We start from the raw sequence: 14,047 nt of genomic DNA, 5'->3' as shown, positions 1-14,047 counted from the left end.
AATCGGAACCATCCGACCGGCCGCGCGTTAAAGGGGTTGCTCTCCGCGTAAGATATGTTCGCTATCTTAAATATTGGAACTTCACTGGAGTGTGTAAACGTTACAATATTCTTTTTTCCCACGGTAAGATGATGTTTGTGAGGTGAATTATAGATACGAGTAAACTTCCAAAAACTATCCACGTTCTATTTACGTATTCTTCGGTGAAAATGTTGTAAATGGTGGTAATTTCAAAATAAATTCTTTAAACGGATTTTTACGGATGAAAAAGATGAAGGTTAATAAGAATAATAGAATAAAAATATTTCATAATATTATTAATTAATACGTAATTTTTATTTGCAAATTTATATATGTTTAGTTACGTAAATAGATCAAAGAATAAAAAAATATTTAATCATTATACATATGGCTTTATTTGAACATTTTATTTGAACATTTTGCGAATATGTAATGATTAAATATTTTTTTATTTCTTTGACACATTTACATAGCTCAACGTATAGGTTTGCAAATAAAAGTTATGTATTAATTAATAATATCACCAAATATTTTATTATATTTCTCTTTATATTGACAATTGAGAAAATCCGCCCTTCCCCGAAAACACTGACCTAACTTATACTTATTTATAAATTAAAATTAAGATTTAGTCGAAGTTGGGAATGATACTTTCATAAAAGTAATGCGTTACTATTACCGTTACTTTTTGTACAAAGTAACTCGTTACCGTTACTCGTTAGAGGAGAAAAGATGCTAGAAGAGCATAAGAGGAAAACTTCCCTCGTATATAAAATACATACAAAATATTTTTCAACATTATACATGTATAATACTTTATTATTAAAACTTTGTATTTTTCTTACATATACTTAATATTAATGAATGTAAAGTAATATAAATTATGTAAATTTTACTTTTGTTAACTATCTTTAAGCGCTCTATATCGGAATATTTCTATTCAATCAAGAATACCTAATGCGCGCGACCAGCGCGTGATCAATTACCTATATAATATAAATTATAATAAATAACTTATATAACGATTAAAGAAATAATCGATTTGAGAATAAAAAGTTACGGAGTTGAATTTTGCACTAGACAAGAGTATTTTGTATTTTTTTTCACTATTATTTTATAGCATTATATGTGTAATTGTTAAATGGCGTTTCATATGTACAATTTTATAATACAAACCACGATTTTCTCTCTTATTTCTCAGGCTTCTGCTACTCATAGATATACATGAGTGAAATAGGAGAAAGTATACGTATATACGTTTGAGTGAGAAAGGATGAGAATGAAGGCGAAAAATACGAAGCTAAAGGAGAGGGGAGAGGGGGGTTGGCTTTCAGCGATCGCAACCCCTGCGGCGCTGTAAAATATCGGAAAATTCATTAATGCTCGATCTACGGTGCACAGTCAAATAAATCTCGCCGGAGGGCGAGATTTACAGAGGCGGAGGGAAGCAATATGGCGACGTACCGAATATGCGTCGACCGTAAGGAGAATCTCAAATGCTAGCTTTCTCACCTCCGATATTCAGATTCGTATCCGCGAGCAGACAATCCAAAAGAGGATCAGAAATCGCGAGCAAGCGAGGGTTTGAAGGATCCAAGGATTATCTTTACATATGACGAAACAGAGAATAGTAAATTCGCCGTTCGAATTCAATTGACATTTGATCCCACGCCCACGTCGGAACTTATATAGGCGGAGAGCAAGCTCTAAAAGAATTAAACATACTCATCGCTTCAGAAGACCGGTTATTTGCCTTCCATTAATTTGCAGGATTCAAAGAGACATCGTAAGAATTCCTTCTAACGATTAAGCTCCCATGAAAGGCAAATTTATACAGCGTTTACACAGCGGAATAAATAATTTTCGTGTTTACTTACGCATCTCTCGACTCGCAGCGATATTCATGCTCTAAAAAAATGCGTAATTATGCGAATAATTAGGCTATATAAAGTTCATTCAGCTTCTCGTTTATTTAGTCGTTTCAGTTTTCCATGCACCTAACAAGTAATCTCGAGTTAAAATATGTCGATTAAAATCGAGAAAAACTAATTATTATTATTTTTTACTTTAGAATGATCGAAAATCGCTTTGTTTTCACTTCAACAATAATAAAAACAGCTTAATTATTTCAGCCTAATAAACGCAGGCGCTGAGGCGCATTCGCGAATAGATTGCAGAGAGGAGGGCTTAGGTTAAAATTAACAAGCGAACATCGCTTCACATTCGGAAATGAAGTACGCGTGCATATGAATGCATCGCCGATATAATTATATACGTACTTCGGTGAGGGCACTAAGCACAAAGTACTGCAAGTACGTGCGCCCTTCTATCCACCTTCTCTCTCTCCCGCCATCCGCTCTGCCGTGCTCTTTCCTTTCTTGGATAAAGCACGATGGAAGAGAAATTGGTCTCGTTGGAACCGTAGAACGACAAGGCGGTACAAAGGCTCGTGTTGGCTCTGGCGACTTTCTCGAGTACCACTCGTGCACACGTTTTCTACTCTAGCTTCACTCAACCCCAAAGCAGAGAGAGAGTTCCACCGAGGAAGGTATAGTAGTCATCAACGCACGCTTTATCCCGCAAATCCCGACGTATCTTTCGCGGGATGGTATAATTTCGAGACGCGTAATAGTAATTCCGTGTTTGCGGTTTCTCCTTTAATGCGCTCGTTAATGAGTTAAGCTCGTCGTTGAGATAGAAACAAAATTAAAACATATCCACCGAATTTTCCAACAAAGCGTTTGTATCGCTCTGAGGGAGGAAGCAACGCGATAACTCCGACGTATCGCATTGCTTGAATTATTCTGTGTTGGGAAGTGTAATTATCACAACGCGTGAATATTTTCTATAAACTGGGAAATAAAGAGAGTTCGCGGAATTAATAAAGTTTAATACTGGACGATACAGAGTTTCCATAAAGTTTCGAGAATTTCAGAGAACGCCGTGTGTATCAAATTTATATTATATTCTTTAATTTATTTTTTGCAATGACGACTCGCAATATTGATCTCGCGAGATAACGAGACCGCCGCAATTGCGGTAATTGCGGTATCCTTGAACCGAGCTTGCTTTAACGGGTTAATGCCTACCCGAGAAAACGCTGAGGAAATCCAGTGCTGCTTATCGTGTTTATCTGAGGAGATAAGAAGTGTACTTCACAAACAGCGATAAAAAGATTAACCTATTTCCACATTAGGAGGGGGACATAGATAAAGAAGATACGCCACATTCTCGCGGAAGTTAACTTATAAGCGAATTATATCATATTCAGACCAGATTATTATATCTGAAATATTTTCAACACGAAAATTAAATTGAACGTTAGAAACCTAAGATTGCGATTCAACCAAATCTTCCCTAATTTTACCTTAAACTGTTTGAGTCATAAGAAATTTAGAAGCTTTATGAAAAAGGGACATTAGGCAGTATCGATTTCTTTTCCATGAATATTTTTATATCGGTTTTGATCTCATGCGAAACGTGGGGGAAATTCTAAAGTGGATATCGAAAAATGAGAGTTCAATTCAAAATCATATTCCGTCATGGAAATGCAATAGAAAAAAAATTTTCAGCTCATGGCGGATGTATCGCGGCGTGAAACAAACGGGCTGATACGGCGCGATGGTGCGGTTTTGCGAGCGATACCTCTCGTAGCAAGCAGGCTATACCGATAGCCCCCGCCGGTCAATTCGATTTGGAATTCTTGCAGATATTTCCATACGTTCATAAATGGCCTGGCGACGCGAGTTTTAACCCACTCGGGCCGACGGTATTGTAAAACGGTGAATACGCACGTTGGCGCGGCGGGGCGACCGACCGAGCGACCGACTGGCGGAATGAATATATACGAACGCAAGGGGGGAGGAATGAATTTATAACGCGCACGCGAAAGCCGAACCCAACGTGACCGTTCCTTCCACCGTGACGCCGGCCCTCGCGTAAATCGATGGCAGCTGTTTTACGCAGTTGACCGTGCGGAAAAGCTCGTTGCAGAGCCGAATGCACCCGCATAATCGCGCGAGCCCGCGCGAGATGGGACGAGACGGGACGGTCGATCCGATCCTCCCTTTTTTTCGAGTTGGATATTCCATGTTTTGTTTGCTATAGCGAGGGAAAATCCGGAGGAAAGTTTCAATTCATCCGGGATATTTTTCCCATTTTTGTCGAAGGATTATTCCACCTGCAGGTTATCCGGACTTCGAATATGAGGATCATCGTGTTCGCGAATTATATACAGTAGAGATGTAAAATACTTTGGTGTTACTCGCTTTTATACTTTGTACGTCCAACGATAAGTTATGTGAATAAAAAATTTCCCATTAAATTTGTTAAGTATGAGAACATTTCGTTCCTAAATTGAAGCAATCTAATTGGAAGCTATAATAGAAATGGTTATTAAATTCAAGTAAACATCATTATAACCAAAATAGTACAATCAAGTTGAATATTGATCTGTGTAACTCAAAATAGTATTTTAAGCTGAATATTGATCTGTATAACCCAAAATATAAGTTTAAACTGAATTGTGAAAATTCTGCTACATCGCGATCTTAAATTTCTCATCTAATTCAATAATTTCAGAAACAGATGAGTTAGCATTGAGTCACTTCTCAATGTGCCCGAACTTTGTAGATTGGATCCAGTTTCGGTATCGATACCAAATGACTTCCGCGACAATACTATTACTCCTATTCTCCCGTAACCACTCTCGCACTCACCTTCGGCCTGATGGGGAGCGTAGATGTTGAGGTACAGACAGTCCTCGCTCTGGTTCCTCAGGTACGGCAAATGTCTCTCCAGGTACTCGTACCTGCCCGGTTTTACTTCCTCACGAAGATTCGGCAAGACTTGTGGGCAAACTGGGGCGAATTCCTGTGACTGCCGCACCCCCCTCCACGGTTGCGGTGAGCGTGGCGGAGAAAATCTGAAGGATCCCACGGGAGGCTCCGCGTAAGGAACTCCTAAAACACAGGGGAGAGGACTGCCTTGCACACTGGTTCCATAGATTCATGGCGTAATACCAAACTAATACGGTAACTGACATCTCCATTACAAAACAAATGTGTTTGAGGAAACAAACTATTCACCGGTGCTTGCTATTAATAGCGTTAAATGTATTTTTGAAAAAAGATTTACGTCAGTGCCACTTAACTTCGCCTCTCATTAAGCTGAATATCGTTTCTCTGCATATCAGTTGAAATTTAATTATAATTAAATTCCAATGTAATTTTATTTAACACAATTAAATATCAATTTCCATTTAAATTCTATCCGACCTCGATTCGGTTTTCAATTTAATCAAATTTCGTGATTGCAATTCCCATCGGTGCTTTTTAATTCAGTTATTTTTATCAAGGTTGACAGGTTTTCAGCGAGAAGCGACTCAAGTGCGCGGATCAACATCAAGAAAAGGCTCGGCTTTGCATATACGGATGCACACGCGGATGCAATTTGACGCGTACGTGGCGGTGCAAGTTGACGGACGCCACGCAGCGCAGCGTCGAGCGAGTCGAGTCGAGAGCGAAGACGGAGAAAACCAGAGGGGAGAGATGTGCCATGCCATGCCGCGAAGAGACGGCAGTAATATCTGTTCCCGAAATACACGGACGCGCGCGGGCGCGCGCGCTCCTCGTTTTGGATCCTTTGACGTATCGGGATTCTCAAAGCGCGGATATATGCAGCTGCCAGGAAACTTTTGCTCACTGACCGGAGCCGAGTTCCCTCGGAGTATCGGAACGTTATCGAGATACCGTTGTAGTAGGTTGTTGCATATGAAACGACGGCTTTGCGTCAACCAGCTTGGCGCATGGCGTCTCCATCGAGTTAAATGTAATCGATATAAATGGTATATGGTTCGGTTGTTTTCTATGCATCCTTTCTTCGAAGGATCAACGTCCATTTTTAGCATTAAATGTAACGCAACGGGAAAGCTAAAGGTTCTCGCGAAGCAATGAATCATTTCTTATCTACCTATATGTAAACGATAATTCTTTATAATTAAACGTAATGGCGTTCTGAAACTTACCGAGAAAGACGTCGACCAGCTGCAAATTGTGATTGGTTCTGGGTTGGACCACCATGCCGCGTAATCGGCCTTCCTTGACGCGCACTTCCCTCGTTATTCTTTCCTGAGTGTCGTGAAAAGAGTGTCGCTGATGGTAACCATATTGATCCCGTGATTCATGAAAGTCGCGGTGCTCCGTAAGAATTTGCGTGCAGGCCAACAATAGTAGGCCCACTAATTCTATTCGCAACATTTTGGACATTTGCCACGCGTTTGTTGATTTCCACAACACCAAGTTCAGTGCTTTGGAAATTGTCTCACCAAATTTATTAATGCTTAGCAATTTAGTCAAATCTGAGATTCTTCATTTCGTGATAATAACTTAATATTTATAAGAATAGAGCACTCAGTCCGAATTATCACCAAATTTGTTGCAATTCCTAGAACAACTCAGCGTTTTTTTTTCGCGAAAGAAACACCGTGCGAAAAAAATCACAGAAGTAGAAAAATATTGTAGAATATAATCTTTAAGAAACTCACAATGGTACGAAGCGACAACTGCGACGTAGCACACACACTCGCGATTGAAGTAAAAATAATTTTTCCGGCTGCCGCTCAGAACCGGATGCGAAGGAGAACGACTGCTCTTTCGGCCGTCGTTGGAACTTTTCACTTCGTAGCTTCCGCTGCCTTACGCGGATTGAGAAGAGTTACTTTTCTACACGTGCGGAGCTTCACATTTTCGTAGCTATCGAACAATTTTCGGGACGCCACTCCAATTTTATCCGAGTTACAATTTATTGCAGAGTTCATTGATATTTCGTATCTGTATTTTTGAACTTTTAAACATTCCCGTCGGCCAATCGGCCGGGACTTTGTGCATCAAACAAACACGTGTGTTTTATATTTGGCGCAATTAACGTATAATTCTGTTCTGTACAGCTCTGCTGCGTTTAAATCAAATTTTTTTCCTATTAAAATTATCTTTTTGAAAGCAGATTTAAAATGTATAAAGATACATGTTCTAAAAATTATAATAAAAATTTGAATAACACATATGAATAATAGTAGAATATACTTCTCTATTTTACTATGAAAGTATAGTTAAATAGTTACATTTATCATAAAAGTATAGTTAAAAGTGTAAATAGACATAGTGTTAAATAGTCATATATAGTTATAGTCCTAGTATATTATAGTTATAATTGTAGTTATAGTTATAGTTATAGATACAGATACAGCTATAGCTATAGTTACAGTTATAGTTATAGCTTTATTTTTAGTTTTCTTCTGTAGTCAAAGACTTCTCCATTAAACTCGAAAGGATTGAAGTTCAATGTATCCATATTCACGGGCTTACGAGCTATGGTATTTTCAATTATCTTATTTTGAAATGTTTCTTGCGACTGTTTTAGTAGACACAGCATTCCTTGGCTGTATTTAAGCGAAAGGAATAGCGCGCACCGAGAGAAAACGAGCTGGCGCGCGTTCGTGATGGCGATCGAGAAGCACGGGAGAGAGAGAGCGGAGTTTACCAACAGGCGGCGCGTTCTATTTGGGGCGAAGAGTACGTGCAGTCGCGCGAGCCGTCGCTCTCTCCTCGTACGTGCGTTCACCCTTGTTTGTCCCGCCAAGAATATCGCCTCCAGGAGGACATCGCCGCGCGCGTCGCCGCGTTTAGACCTTTCAACTTATAACGTCAAGAACTCCAACCGCAGTGCGTCGAAATTATTAAACGAACAGTTTATATAAAATGACTTCCTGAAAATTTTTCTTAACGATACATACTTCGTCGAAATGTTTCTATCCAGAATATTTTGTAGAGTCGTAAGGAAAAATTTTGCACCTAAGAACGTCATTGATATTTTTACATGGGCATAAAACGACGTAAAAAACTTTATAAAACGTCGCACGTTAACATCGAGCGGCAAGTCGCGTTCGCGCAAAATTCGATCGCGTGACGGGCGAAGTGCTCATTTCCCAGTATCGCGATAATAGTTTGCTCGCAGTTTTGCGATATACGCGAGCGTCTCGTAATTTACGTCGGATAAATGACGTTGAGTTCGAAACTAACCTGGGAAAATGCAAGACAGAGAGAGAGAGAGAGAGAGAGAGAGAGAGAGAGAGAGAGAGAGAGAGCGCCAACCAACTAAATCCGATATTTGTGACGTTTACGGTGGGCAAACTTTTGAAGACTTGAACACGCCGCACGATTTTCAGACCATATCAGCTCTACCTGTCAAGCTGGTGTAGTCTGCAACACCAGTTCCCAAGTTTTTTGAATCCCTTTTAACGTAATATTTCCACTATAAATTCCTCGAAATTCGAAATGCTATTCTACTTCGATATATTAACTTTTCTAATAAATAACATTGTTATTAAAACATTTAGTAAGAAAATATATAATTTTTATGGCTTATTTGGACATGATTATAAACAATCCCAAAATTTCGAAGGATTTTTTAATGGTAGGACGTAAATTATTTTTAATAATGGTAATTTATTATTTCCACGCTATAACACAAATAGAAAATCTATTAAATAAAATAAAGAAGTCGTGTATACATGGTAGTACATAATTTTGAAAACATAATAAAGAAAAAGATGTTATCAAAGTTTTCCTGGAAATTTTTGCGAGAAGATTCACACTAGTGAAAAAGCCGTCAACGTTATTTTTAACGTTGACGATGACAACTAGAGCCTCTTCGACGAACAGAGCCGAATTGTACATTTTCGCATCGACGAGCGCTTCTCAGGGTGAGAACTCAATAACAGTTGATGCGCTCGATATGTTGCCACTGCACGCGTGAACGTTTCGTTTTATTTCCCTATTTACATGTTCGTCAAACAGGAAAACATTTATTAGAGTATTTTTTTGTCTTTGTAATATTCAAACAAAATGTATTAAAAGATATTTTATTAAAAGGTATTTTTTGAGATAAAAAAAAATTATACAGTATATTTATACAGCGGTGTATTAAATATATTATCTATATAAACACTTTCATGGTATATTTATTTACTTTAAATGTATATTTTTAATTTGTATATTTTCTAACGAGGTCAACTTCATTCATATTCCGCAACAATAGCGTATAAAATAAAATATTTTTGACAAATTTTTTTTATTTCCTGGCGTTGTTAAGGGATTAAGGATTGAACGAGCGAGCGTAAGCGATTATTGCGGCAAATCCTATTTTGCCGACCGCTTGTGGTGGATAAGCTTATAGGAATTCACCGCATCCATCATTAATACTTCTTTTTACTTTCGCCGATGTTTATGATAGATTTTTCGAGAGGTGAGAAAATCCCGCCACGGTTATCCCGCCTCCGTTATCATACCGCTATTGTATCTCTTGTTCGGAAAAAAATTTTATTTCACGAATTTTGTAAAAAAAATTGTTTTCTCGGGCAAAAATGTATACCCGAAATTGCGGCAAATTGTTACGCTGTTACGTTGTACAACAATTTCTATTTTTAGAGTTTCTCGCGTCGCAAAAATAGTCGAGGACGGACTCTTTACCCCTTTTCGCATGTCCGACAAAAGATTTCTATAGCACGGCAACAATAAATCTCGCTTCCTTTCACGTATTCCTGATTCACGTATCTCCTTTAACAACAATGATAAATTTAATTTGAGTAATTACACTCCACATTCCAATTACATCGTTATCGCCGAACAGTTTGAATTGGACAGTTAAAACTGTTAAAAGTGTCACATATACAAATTAAAGCCCGACATTGACGATTGTTGAATAATCGGACACACTTATGTTATTTCTTTCGCGACAAAGGCACACGTCGAAAATTCGTTTTGTCCCGACGAAACTTACGAGTAGACTGAGCTGGCGCATATGCGCGAAAAGCTCTTCTAAAATTAAATCGCGGATGAATCTTCGAACGGAGCGCCACGCCGCGCGCCGCCAAGGCGAAGCAAATTTCGAGGCGAAAACTTTCGTTTTCGTCAAATCGTCTCTGTTGTTTGAAATTTGTCCGCATATGCACGGCTGTCTAGAAGTAGAGAAGTGCATCGAGTTGAGAGGAGGATACTTGCGCTCCGGATGCTTGTTTGCTCATTGATCCGCGAGAACGCGAAAAGCACGAACTTTCGTAGTTTGAAAGATGTGCTCTCGAGATCAAATTGATAAATAATAGCGATATTGCATGCGTCGATCTCTGTATGAATTGCAGAAGAAATATTAAAACTGGAATTATACATGAAATAAATCTAGCGACAAAAAATTTTAATAAGTTTAACGAAATTTTAACAAGTTTATGTTGTTTTGAAATAAAAATCTGTAAAAGTTTTTTTTCAATAATTTTATATATTAAATTGTCAAGTAACTATTTTATATTATTTCTCAAAATCTTAAAATAATGTTTACAACTGGCTCCATTAATGCTATTAATTAATTATATATATATATATATATATATATATATATATATATATATATAAACAATTATTAGTTCAAGTTAAATCTAAAGTTGAAATAATGAAACTGATTTGGCCCTAGTTGAGTAGAACTCAATTTTGATGCAAAACTTGAATTTACCTTTAATCCAGTTCAACCATTTTTTGCAAATCTTTAACAAATTTCAACTTTCTCTCAAGCTAAACAAATCTACTTTAATGCATAATTCGGAGTTCCAGATAAATGCACGAAACTCTCGGAGGAAGTCGCCGCGAGCTTAATGCGCGTAAGGGGTTCGCAAAATTAGTTTTGTATCCGAATTATCTGCTTTGCGTCTACGCACATGTATTCACAGCGTATTCACGGGACGTAACGACGTGTTAAATCTACGATAAGAAGGCTTTGAAGCCATCCCCCTCGGGACGCGGGTAGCTGGTTCCGTAGATGGGTAGCTCCTCTTCAGAATCATCTCATTTACGATAATAAACTTAGCTCATCTCGCAGACACAAAGAGGATGAGGAAAGGGTAGATGCTGTCTAGGAACCTCGCCTAGATGGATTTTATAACTGGAAGTTTAGCTCTTTACAGTTTAGAAACTTTCGAAGGGGTAGAGCGGGAGAGAGAGAGAGAGAGAGAGAGAGAGAGAGAGATCAGGCAATGCCCTAAATTTTTAGATCTTGTAATTTTCTGAGTCCTTGATACAGGATCTAAAATCTTTTTTCTATACTTACGGAGCATAACATATTTGTTCTCTCCTTCTCTCGATCTCGCTCTTGCCTTCACCACACGTATGTCACATGAAATCCTCGTTTGCGGATTATCGGATTTTATCGAAATACGTGTAATCGTTTAGACACATGGGTCGCCGAAATGCAATTTCGTCCGTTCGTCCTTCTACTTTATAATATAAGGATTTGCCGCGACGTCGACCTCAAAGCCGCCTTCATAAGTTTGATATATTATTCAGAATAAGCCGAATCTCGGGCGTACTTATTTTGCGGGCCAAGTTGATAGCAAGAAGGATCATAAGGATCTTCGCCATATTCGCCGTTCCATAATGCACAACGGGACGATGTTCTCGCCGCGGGATTGTGCCAAAACAACGAGATGTCATATCTTTTTTTTCTCTCTCGAAGCATCAGTGCTTTATATCATATTTATTGTTTCCAATTTAAATGTTATATGATTATATTTGTTATGTAATGTATATCATATTTATTATTATATATTATTCTAGTTTTTATTATTAGATACACTAAAAAAAACTGTTGTTTCAATTAAAATGCTATCACGGGGTGCCAAAAACATAAGTAGTTTATTCAATTGTATTATTATTAGACCCAATCTGGATTATGAAACCAATAATTTAATTATTGATTTATCCAGATATTGGGTCTAATAATAATACAATTGAATAAACTAATTATGTTTTTGGCACCCCGTGATAGCACTTTAATTGAAGCAACAGCTTTTTTTTCTCAGTGTATAATATATATATATTTTATTTTTATTTATTTTTTTTGCGTAAGAAAAAAGCAAGAGAAGAGAGTTTTATAACTTTTTTTATTTAAGTTGTATATTATAAATGTACACAAAACGGCGTTAGTATTTTACAAAAGTGGAGGTTCATTTATGTTCTATCTCTTTCACCGAGAACGGAAAGTCATTCGAACGTAAAACTGGCTGCTTCCGTGCATGGATACGGCTGGAATTCTCTACGGTGAAACGGTTATTGGTTGAAATTTAGGGCGATATGCTGGTATGTCGGTTGCTGCGTTGTAACGACACGGCATTCCTTGTCGAGAGAATTTTAGATACTACGCAATTTTTTCAGATTACATAGAAAAAAGAGAAGTGTCAAATTAACTCTAAATATACTTGCATATACGCGAGAATATATATAATCTTGAAATGAGATTATATTGCGTTAAACGAGAAGAAAACTTGCTTGAATGAAGTCATTTATACAGTTAAACGAAGTTTTATGTAGTTCTCAATCAAGAAAAAAAAGTTGAAATAAAAAGTTGAAATTCTTATAAGAAAAATATATAGGATTCTTGCGTATATACAAGTATGTATATCAATGTTGATTTTACGCTTCTTTTTTTTCTGTGTATTTATCACCAATACTGTACTTTCTATTTAAGTTGCATTAACATAATTTTCAAATTACTATTTTTAATATTTCATTTATTAAAAAATTATAAGATATACAGCTTTTTCTTTTGAATGTCATTTTCGAAATTATTATAAAGTTACCAACTCGGTGTTGATCTCGTATACGCTATTCTCTTCTGAAGCGCTTCAATCCGCGGGGATTTAATTCCCGCGGGAATTAGAGGATAAATCCTACTATATCTAGATCTTTTTTCTCGCGCGGTACGTGTATTACAAGACGGTTTTGCGATCGAAGCGCGATTTATTACAGCGATACCGGCCGCACACTGCGTGATTCGCGCAGATTTAGCGGCGGCGCCTGTAGCCGAGAGTGCCCGAGATTTATCATCGCCGCGTATAGAGGAGCCTTCCGACACGGCTGCCTACCCCGCGGGTGGTCGCGCGTTGTGATAAATCAAAAGATGGACGCTAAAGACGCGCTATGTGTCGCCGGAAATGACTAGCGATAGCTTAGTAAGAATGTCTTTCTCTCGTATTAAACGTTCGTACCAGTTATATACTATATCTTATCAAAATTGATTCAATATACTGATTATTTTCCGGGATCAATTTATCTTAGAGAAAGTTGGGGTAATGTAAACCACGCGAGCAACTTGGACCATCACGATATTTGTAATATAAGTGTCACAACCTAGCGGGCAGTAGTGGAATTACTAGCTGCTAACTCCCTAATTTAATGTACAAAGCGGCAGCGTGGCACAACGTGTCATAAAGTTAAAAATTAAAACTGAAGATTTGGTGTGTATCGCTTACAGCATAAGGTTAGTAGATGAACTTATTCTACGTATTATTGTGAGTAAAAGTTTTAAACATGTCCATATATTTGTATGAAATTGTTACAAAGAGCACAAAAATTAGAGTTTGTAATAAATTAGAATATAATAAATATGTAATATAACAATTATTATTAACTATTTCATTATTAATATGCCTTAAAATTAACGAGAAAAATTACAAAGATTAATAAAGTGTATCACCTTGCCCAACATGGTTCAATTTACCTTACAAAAATATATCTTCAAAAAAGTTGTTATAACATTAATATTTACTATAAATAAAAAAATTTGTTAGAAACACGTTGTGAAAAGCGAAAACAAAGTTTAGTTATCTTTAATAGTCTCCAAGTTGTCTTGAAAAAGGCTTAGGGTGGTTCGAATTACCCCACCTTCCTCTACTTTCAACAGATATTGACGTGTGGAAGCTAACACCAAGAAAAAGACTGACGAGAGAAACGTCGACAATTTCCTGTAAATTTTACTCACTTTACTAAAAAAAAAAAAAAAGAACTTGAATAGAGACCTAATCTAGAAAATCAAGAACGTTTTGAAAGGAAATTCAAGAAACTAGAAACATAACGAACGTAGAAATGCGAAAATCTAAGAATACGAGGGGATCTAAGAATTAATTATCGGTATCAATCTTCGTTTC

The 14,047-nt window shown here is 37.3% G+C and overlaps 1 protein-coding gene across 3 annotated transcripts in view; it reads right to left on the bottom strand.

Moving 5' to 3' along the window:
* LOC139821838 (uncharacterized) overlaps nucleotides 1–9,848 on the bottom strand; it is a 53,346-nt gene extending 43,498 nt beyond the window's left edge. Inside the window, exons 1-4 of one of the 3 annotated variants that reach the window (XM_071793195.1) lie at nucleotides 9,549–9,848; nucleotides 6,566–6,851; nucleotides 6,047–6,465; nucleotides 4,740–4,982 (exon numbers count right to left, since the gene is read on the bottom strand). In XM_071793195.1, coding sequence (XP_071649296.1) covers nucleotides 4,740–4,982; nucleotides 6,047–6,287 — 484 coding nt within the window. In that variant the 5' untranslated portion in view covers nucleotides 6,288–6,465; nucleotides 6,566–6,851; nucleotides 9,549–9,848. Of the gene's footprint in view, nucleotides 1–4,739; nucleotides 4,983–6,046; nucleotides 6,861–9,548 lie in introns of those variants that run through there. The other 2 variants (XM_071793196.1, XM_071793194.1) reach the window with 2 other exon arrangements.
* Between the last annotated feature and the right edge of the window lie 4,199 nt (nucleotides 9,849–14,047).

This window comes from Temnothorax longispinosus, chromosome 11, assembly GCF_030848805.1.
Source record: "Temnothorax longispinosus isolate EJ_2023e chromosome 11, Tlon_JGU_v1, whole genome shotgun sequence".
Classification (NCBI taxonomy): domain Eukaryota; kingdom Metazoa; phylum Arthropoda; class Insecta; order Hymenoptera; family Formicidae; genus Temnothorax; species Temnothorax longispinosus.
This window is presented reverse-complemented; position numbering and strand designations above follow the sequence as displayed.